Genomic DNA, 9901 nt, shown 5'->3' on the forward strand with positions numbered 1-9901 from the left:
ACATCTTCATGTTCCGCAGCCAGATACCTGCTCCGAGGAGCTTGCGGGGAGAATGGACTCTGCCTTTTGAGGGCTGTGGAAAGTGGGGCTACATATTCAGATACAGCATATTTACTATTGAAGGCCTCAATCCAGACCTTTTGACCCTACCAGAAATACTCCGGAAGTGTCTAGTCATTTTCAGACCTGTTGCAACATGTTCCATAAGCATGAGGGGAGGGGTATGGTTGCTGGGGAGATCAGAGAGGGAGGGAGGGTTCCTGAAGCATAGGGGTGACGCAGCTGTTGAGTCAGTGCTGTGTAGAGAGACAGAGCGGCAGTTAGTTTTCCACAAACTCATAGTTTGAATTCTGTTTAAATATTATGACAATTTTCTCTGTATTTCATTTTTTAACAATAGCGGATGCATTTTACTTTCTTAAGATGCACCGGCGCTTGTAATGAAAAGAAGAACTTTCTATCCGCTTGTAACCTACAGACCACCTACCTCGTATGTGTAAACCTTAGAGGAAAAAAAAGCGCTGCGCACATATTCAGAAATCGGCCTTACTTAAACAATTAAAACACCAGGTATTTTGGTTTTGTGCAGCCACTGCTTGTCAGACCAAAGTAAAAAGTTTTTCTTCATTTTTTGAGCTACTTTTACAATGGGTTTTCTATGGGGCGCCGTTTGTAAAGTGAAACATGCTGAAATTAACGGCAACATTTTTCCACATTTAGCTCAAAACCTTACAAAAACATGTTTTTTCTTACAAAAACATGTTTTTTCGAGTAATTTTTTACAACATTTAGTAAAATATTTGTAACTTTTCATCAAATGTTAAATATTAAATCTAAATGTTAAATGTTAAATCTAAATGTTAAATGTTAAATCTAAATGTTAAATATTAAATCTAAATGTTAAATGTTAAATCTAAATATTATATTTAAATCTAAATGTTAAATGTTAAATCTAAATGTTAAATGTTAAATCTAAATGTTAAATATTAAATCTAAATATTATATTTAAATCTAAATGTTAAATCTAAATGTTAAATGTTAAATCTAAATATATTTAAATCTAAATGTTAAATGTTAAATCTAAATGTTAAATGTTAAATCTAAATGTTACAGAAAACTAAATATTAGGCTAACATGCAAATTTATTGTACGGATCAACGGAAATACCAAAATAAAAGCTTTCCAAAAACCTCCAGCACAAAAGTGTGCCAGTAGTGGTCAGAGATTGTGTCTGCTCTCCCCCCTCACTTCTCCCCGCCATGAGCTGCTTCACTTCTTGCCTACGAGCAGCGATTTTGCTGGACATATGCTGCAGCGATTGTGAAGTGGAGACTGCAGCTGCTGAGAGTGCACTACTGCTGAACCTTTGGATGGCCGACAAAACGGATCTTCCGATGTTTTCAGCTAAATCGCTGGACGTGCCTTCTCATGGTCCGGGCCGGGTTATGGCTGAATTCCAGTGGAATAACGGTCCCGCCGTAATAGACGTTCCAGCCATGTGTTCCAGCCCTAAACCTAACCTTATCCCTAACCATAACCTTATTCCTAACCTTAACTAGCAGTTAAATGACGTAAAATAGTGTTTTCCAAAGCGATTTTCAGAAAATGAACGAACGTGTGCAGATTGAGTCCAAACGGTTCTCATCTGCTCTCCTTTTTCTGATGCCGTCATTTAGGAACGTGTTGGGTACCCGAAAGCATAAAATGTTGACGATTTGTCACCTAGCGTAAAATATTACGCTTAGGGAGTGAGAACGTGTCTGACCACTACCAGCACACTTTTGCGCTGGAGGTTTTCGGAAAGCTTTTATTTTGGTATTTCCGTTGATCCGTACAATAAATTTGCATGTTAGCCTAAACATTTAGATTTAACATTTAACATTTAGATTTAACATTTAACATTTAGATTTAACATTTAGATTTAGATTTAAATATAATATTTAGATTTAACATTTAACATTTAGATTTAACATTTAGATTTAGATTTAAATATAACATTTAGATTTAACATTTAGCATTTAGATTTAAATATAATATTTAGATTTAACATTTAACATTTAGATTTAACATTTAGATTTAGATTTAAATATAACATTTAGATTTAACATTTAACATTTAGATTTAAATATAATATTTAGATTTAACATTTAACATTTAGATTTAACATTTAGATTTAGATTTAAATATAATATTTAGATTTAACATTTAACATTTAGATTTAACATTTAACATTTAGATTTAACATTTAGATTTAGATTTAAATATAACATTTAGATTTAACATTTAGCATTTAGATTTAAATATAATATTTAGATTTAACATTTAACATTTAGATTTAGATTTAAATATAACATTTAGATTTAACATTTAACATTTAGATTTAAATATAATATTTAGATTTAACATTTAACATTTAGATTTAACATTTAACATTTAGATTTAACATTTAGATTTATATTTAAATATCACATTTAGATTTAACATTTAGCATTTAGATTTAAATATAATATTTAGATTTAACATTTAACATTTAGATTTAACATTTAGATTTAGATTTAAATATAACATTTAGATTTAACATTTAACATTTAGATTTAAATATAATATTTAGATTTAACATTTAACATTTAGATTTAACATTTAACATTTAGATTTAACATTTAGATTTAGATTTAAATATAACATTTAGATTTAACATTTAGATTTAATATTTAACATTTAGATTTAACATTTAAAATTGTGTTTTAAATATGAAAAGTTACAAATATTTTACTAAATGTTGTAAAAAAGGACTCGTTTTGAGCTAAATGTGAAAAAATGTTGCCGTTAATTTCACTTTACAAACGGCGCCCCATAGAAAACACCCTCTCAGGCAGCTATAAAAGAAAGCAGGACCAACTCTCTGCAGAAATCTGAACATCCTGTAGGACAGACCTTCCCAAAGTGTGGGGCCCGCCCCCTAGGGGGGGCGCAGAGCCATTGCAGGGGGGGCGCGGCATGAAAGAGGGGGGGAAACAAAACGCTTGGACGCTGCTAGCACGGCGGCCACAGAAACGCAAAGCAGGAGATGAAGCATCGCTGAATATGTTTCCAAACCAACTTCATTCTAAGCCAAAGACTAGAAAATATGGTGACGCATATCTTCCCTTTGGTTTCACCTGCACAAGTGCTGAGGTAGGTCTCCCCTGTAGAATTGGTTTTCCCTGTGTCGGGAGCAGCGCTGGGCTCTTCAAATCACAGACAAACAGTATCCCACAGCTGTTTATGTTTTTGAACCCATTTTGCACAGAGAGACATTTTTTGAAAAATGTATTGATAGCAATGTTGAATATTATTACACAGGGGAAAAACAACTACACGTAAAATAATTACACTGTGAGGCCTCTGCCTTTCTAAATGGAGGGACAGTAACTGCGTGTGTGTATGTAAGCGTGTAAAACCTGCAGACAGTCAGATTAACAGTATTGTGCCTCTATCTGCCATTCTGCAATTCATCTCATGTAAACAATAACGTGGCGCACAGCGTGAAGTGAAAAAAGGCACATACCTTTGACGTTGCTTGATGAACTCTGCATTCCTCATCCACACGTAAACGCAAAAAAGGAGTTTAAAAAAATCTCCGTTTTCGGTGATTCGAAACACCGTTTACGTGTGGACGAAACAGCTGCGTTTCCAAAAATCCCTTGTAGGTGTGGACGTAGCGTGAAAGAGTTAGTAGTTTATTTTATTACTACCTGTAATTTATTGCAGATTACTTGTATTTGCTTAATTTTTTACTAAATGTTTGAGGTGTGAAATAAACCGCAATGGAGCAAAATATGGATGTGTGTGGTTGGTGGATGTGTGCGCGCGTGTGCGTGCGCGCGTGGGGGGGGGGGGCGCAAACATTTTTCTTGTAAACAAAGGGGGGCCCAGCAAAAAAAGTTTGGGAACCACTGCTGTAGGAAGAAGCTTCAGGAGCTCCTGATCATCTTTGAGACTTAAAGCTCCAACATGTTCTTGCTCCTCTTCTTATTTGGGTTGCTCTGGGTGCTGAGTCCTCTTTAATGTTGAGATTTTGTTCTGTCTTTGTTTATTATTATTCTTCTTATTACAACTCTGACCTTTCATGTTTGTTTAATCATTATGCTGAAAAGGCCTTTGATCATATCATAAATGCAGAATTACAGCAACAACAGTCACGTTCTTCTGAGCCTGCCAGGAGGACGTGGCTGTTCAGCAATTATTAAGTTCATTAGAATTTTTACTGCCTGGTGTTAGTTATGTTTACAATGAAGAGTTTTTTTTCCATTTGGCCAATGATATCACAGTGATCAGTGAAAACACCCTCTCAGGCAGCTATAAAAGAAAGCATCTCCAACTCTCTGCAGGAATCCTGTACAAAGAAGCTTCAGCAGCTCCTCATCACCTTTGAGACTTAAAGCTCCAACATGATCTTGCTCCTCTTTCTGTTCAGTCTGGCTCTGGGTGCTCCTTCTGAGTCTCCTGGTGGCAGTGAAGTGAAGCTACAACTCGGTAACTGTCCTATTCTGACTCTTCCCTCCCTTCCTTTATTTTAACTTTATTTGTGTGTGTGTGTGTGTGTGTGTGTGTGTGTGTGTGTGTGTGTGTGTGTGTGTGTGTGTGTGTGTGTGTGTGTTTATTATCTTAATCACATTTTAATCAAACACTCCAAGATTTTCTTCTGTGTCTGTTTCAGCAGTCAGTGATACAAAATTCTTGGTGTTGCATTGTAACATAGATTTTTTTTTCCCCATGTCAAATGGGTCCGACTATAATGTAGAGTTATGATAAAGACCTGCTTGCAAACATAATAAGAGCAGCTTACTTCTCTGCATGTTTTAACTTTTGCTGTGTCAACTGTGCAGACATGCTTTTCTGATATTTTTCAGACGTTACATCAAAGAAAAAAATTCAGCCATACTGACAAAAACAGTTCTTGTTTGTTTTTCATCAAGTTCTGACTGCTGTGTCTTCTTCAGATGACCACAGAGTTAAACTACTGCGTGGAAGCTGTCCCATGTTCTGGTACAGTTTCAATGGCCGCTGCTACAAATATGTGGCCACACACATGAGCTGGGCTGATGCAGAGCTCTACTGTGTGTCACAGCGAGCCAACCTGGTGTCTATCTACAGCGAGGAGGAACAGGAGTTTGTTAAATCATTAATTAAGAACTTTGATCATGCTGAGGGATACACCTGGATTGGACTGAGTGACCTCCATAAAGAAGGCAGATGGATGTGGTCTGATGGTTGTGCAGTGAGTTTCGTCTACTGGGATGCTGGCGAGCCAAACAACAGTGGAACAAATGAGCACTGTGTTCACACTAATGTGCGTGAAGCAAAGAAGTGGAATGATCACCAATGTTCTCTCAATTTAGCTTCTGTTTGTGCAACACAAATAACCTGCCCTTAGAAACTGAAATGTATTTTTTCCCTGTATTGTACAGAAGCAAATAGTTTTTGGCACATTAATAAATGTTTAAAACTGCTCTCAATTAAAGAAAAAAACAAATATACATGAAAATTCTTCATCAGTGCCTCCACTGTTTAACTCTGGGGTTACAGGACCTATGACAAAACATGCAAGCGTGTAACTGGTGTCACAGACATGCGCTTGCATGTTTCATCAGTATGCAGTTAGTATTTCAAATAGGGATGAATGCAGAAAATACACCTCCTCACTGATCTTCCCAGAATAACTTAAAGTCTAATTACAGTTTTTATCAATCGATTTGGCTCAATTACCACAGCAGAAATGTCTTCATGCAGTTCTCAAAACAGTGAGGGCATTTTTTCATAACACAGGCTCAACTGCACAAAACACGTTGATTTTAACAATAATTTTTTCACATTTCGCAATGTTTTGGTGGCTGTAGCTTAGGTGGTAGAGCAGGTCACAAACACAGGTTTGTGGATTGATCCCAGTCTGCTCCAGTCTACATGCCAAATATTCTTGGGCAAGATACTAACCCCATGTTGCTCTCTGATGTATCCATCAGACTGTGAATGCTGTGTGAATGTTAGTTAGTAACAGCTTAGGAAAAAGTGCTTGTGTGATTGGGTGAATGAACAAGTGTAAAGCGCTTTGAAGTCTCGGAGTAGAAAAGCACTCTGTAAGAACCAGTCCATTTACATGAACAGTCAATCACTTCAACTCTGAGATGAAGAAATAAAATCCTTTAACCACCCTTTAAAGATTGTGTTATAAAAAAATTTATTTTTTTCCTCAAAACCTTACTGACCTCCATAAAGAAGGCAGATGGATGTGGTCTGATGGTTGTGCAGTAGATTTTGTCTACTGGGATGCAGGACAACCAGATAACTGATGCAAAGAAGTGGAATGACTGCCCGTGTTCTGCCATTTTACCTTCTGTTCATGCAGTATGGATAAACTGCCCTCAGAAACTAAAATTTACATTTTCCCTGCACCGTTGATGCTGTCTGTCTTTAGTGTGTTTTTGCAAAAGTCACAAAATTCCACGGACGTCGATTTTCATAAATGTGGAAACAACCACTGGCAGCTGCACTCAAAGAGAATATTTACTCATCGTTTCAATATCAAAATTTATGAAAGCAAAGACTGTTTTTGGTGCACGAACAAATGGTTAAAACCTCTCTAAAGTAAAAAGAATGAAAAGCTGTAAATGAAAATTCATGATCAGTTCCTTCATTGTGTATCTCTGGGGTTACGAGACACATGTCTGTGAATCAGTTACCACATTTCATCTGTAGTAGTTAATAAACACTAAGTATTACAAAAGTAGACAAATGGAGATGATACACATAATTACCTTTATCATCACTGCCAGAAAAAACTCAAGTCTAGTTAAGATCTGCTGTTTGGCTTCATCCTAAAAAACACACACACAGAAGTATATCACTGAGTAGAGTCAGTCTTTGTTTACTGGAGCAGCTCAGCAGTTTCTCCTTTTCTCTTATTGTTCTACCTCTAACCTGTAAGTTTGATTAATCTTATGTTGATAAGGCCTTTTATGATACAATAGATGTCCAACTATGGCCTTTTTTTAAGCTTATGTTAAATATTCCTAGTGTTTTTCTCTTCTTTGACTTTAACTAATTAACTTCAGTAGTTATAATTATTATTATTTTATATACATGCATCTATGGATTCTTTCTTATCTTTTCTTTTTTTTTCTTAAGAGCATTAGAGCAATAGATTTGAGCCTGGAGGAGTCTGGAGGTGGAAAGAGAGTCTTTAACCATAACCAGGGGTTAAAGTGGGCTGGAAGGATCCTGAACTGTGTTCTGGTTCCTTCGATTAATGAGCAGTTAAATCTGATAGGCAGATGAATGTGTATTACTGGGAATCAGTTAAATTATCATGTAATGCAGCCTGGTGTTGAGTCCACTGATAGAGTAAGAAGAAAATAAAGACATCTGACGGCTCGCTTATCTGTACATGATGCGCTGCTGAACTATGTTCTTCTGAAATGTCTTGAAAAACAAACTGAAGAAACATATGTTATTTTTTTGTTATTCAGAGGTTGCATGAAAATACTATAACAGGCAGTTTTGTTCAGGCTAAACTAGTTTATACTGATAAACTGTGCTGGGCTGCTCCACTGCAGGCTGTGGTGTCCATGGTCAATGTTAGGATGTGCATCAAGGGTAAGAGACATGAATTTATATTTAAAGTGATGATGCTTTATGATGTCAGTGAAATGAGTTTGTGAGACATCTGCTTATATCTTGTTGAATTCAGCTGAAAATCCTGTCCTTGGCATGGATGCACCAGCAAACATTCACTAGGAAAAAAAGTGTGCATGGTACCATGTTAGATATTTAACCATGTCATTTACTGTAAAAATAAATTACATATATTGTATAACAAATATATTATAAAACGATATGTTGTAAACAACTGATATTAACAAAACATATCTGATAATTATTCTGTCATTTAAAAATTAAACAGCAAATCTGGTGTTTGTTAAACTTTGTGTCTGATTTTCTTAAAATCTCAGAACTCCATAAACTCATTAATGTGGCACTAAATCATTCTTTAAATTTGATTGTAGGAATGTTGTCAGGTCACTAAATACTACGGCCCCAGTACCTGAACTTTGCTGTAGTTTTATTGTATCATAAAGGTCCTTCTTGGCAAAGTGAAACCTTTAGATCAGATCTCAAAACGTGAGCTCTTCACTCTCCTTTTTTTTTTTTTATATAACAGTAAAGCCTCATCAAAATGAGTTAACTATGGAGGCCAATGTAGAGTCACTAAAGACCTCTGTCTATACAAACCACTGGCAGACATGTTATTTTAAAAACAACTTAAATAAAATGATATGGTGGGAGTTAAGATGAGAGCTGGAGGATGAAGAAAGCTTCAAGACCACATTTCACATTTCAGTGTAGAAAGCGACACAAACCCCCCACGTGAATGCCAGACATCTGCAGGACAGCCTAGCTGGCACAGCAGTGGTAATGATCTGCTTTAATCTAAACGTCTATTTACTGCAATGGTTTTATTTAGTTTGGCTTTTTTAAAAATGTAATAGACACAAGGGCATTTAAACATTTGTACAAGCTGCAAGATTAAGTGTATAACTCTTACAGTTACATAGACAGTCTTTCTTTTTTATTGACTCTGAACAGGCCGGCCACAGTCACTTCATTTATATGTGTTCACTGCAATAAAAAGTGTGCACATGGTTTGTTTTGGATTTGTTTACTGAGAATGGTTGTACACTTCTATTTCGTCTTCCTGATATAGTAACCTATTCTGTTTAGCATTTTGCTGATGATGTGATTTTATAATATAATAAAACAATAAATACTCAGACAAACAAACAACGAAGTTCTCTGGAAAAGGCCAGAGCTCAACACGTGTCAATAAGTAAAGGATGACTTTGAGTTGTGGATAATTTTACCCAAACACACTTGAATCATTTTTGCAAAAAAAAGACTTCAAGCTCAACGATGATCTCATAAATAAATAATATGTCTGTCCTGAGACCTTCTGTTAGAAATGAAGTAAGCTAACTAACACTAGGAAAGTCAAGCAGTTTCATTCATATGGACTTCACTATGAGTTTAATTTCCACCTGTTTTGCTTTTCTTTTTTGAAGAATAGAGCTTACTTATAGCGGACCCATCCTACTGTCTCTTTCTCCTGCTGAGGTCCAGTTCTAGGCTCCGCATCAGCTGGGAGCGTGTGCACCTGGACCAAACCAAAACATGAAATAAGGAGGGGGGAGGCTGACTGGTTATTATTGTTGTTGCCAAAAACAAAACTACACTAATTGCCCTCTCTGTTATAGCTCAGGTCTATTTTTTGTAATATACTTACTACTATTACTATAATTACTACATAGAATAAAAAGTAGCTATTTCTGGCTCTCTCCTTTTGCATATTTACACAGAGGCAGTCATATTCAATATGCAATCAAATAATAAATCAATTCATTGATATCCATTGATGTCTATATAAAGCACTGTGAGATCATAAAAAGCTTGATAAACATTAAATGTTAATGACATTGACATTTGGAAAAATGTTTTAAAATTTGAATGTCTGTTTTCTGTAGATGTGGCATTGAAAAATGTTTCTTATTAAATTTAAATAAGAACAAATTTTTAAAAAGGAAATAAATAAACAAATTGCAGTAATCCAGTATTAAAAAATCCATTTATAAACCAAAGGTCCTAATTGTATTATTTAATTTATTTTTATAATTTTATTTATTTCAACTTTGCCTGCCATAGTAGAGTCAAATATCTCTGAGTTGACTACATAGAGAGGATCCTTCCTCCTGAGCGAGGGGAGAGTTTAATCTGTCCTTGTTTACTGGAGCAGCTCAGGAGTTTCTATTTGGTCCTTCCTGTTAGAGATCTGATTCACTCAGTTCTTTGGACTTTGATGTATTTTTCTGGC

The 9901-nt window shown here is 35.6% G+C and overlaps 1 protein-coding gene across 1 annotated transcript; it reads left to right on the top strand.

The window, feature by feature from the left end:
* Window positions 1-4430: 4430 nt before the first annotated feature.
* Window positions 4431-5416, top strand: LOC135932224 (lactose-binding lectin l-2-like). The gene is made up of 2 exons (XM_065469587.1): window positions 4431-4494; window positions 4983-5416. The coding sequence occupies exons 1-2, from the start codon at window positions 4431-4433 to the stop codon at window positions 5414-5416; spliced, it is 498 nt and encodes a 165-aa protein (XP_065325659.1).
* The last annotated feature ends 4485 nt before the right edge of the window (window positions 5417-9901 follow it).

The sequence above is a fragment of the Pelmatolapia mariae genome, linkage group LG22 (genome assembly GCF_036321145.2).
Source record: "Pelmatolapia mariae isolate MD_Pm_ZW linkage group LG22, Pm_UMD_F_2, whole genome shotgun sequence".
NCBI lineage: Eukaryota > Metazoa > Chordata > Actinopteri > Cichliformes > Cichlidae > Pelmatolapia > Pelmatolapia mariae.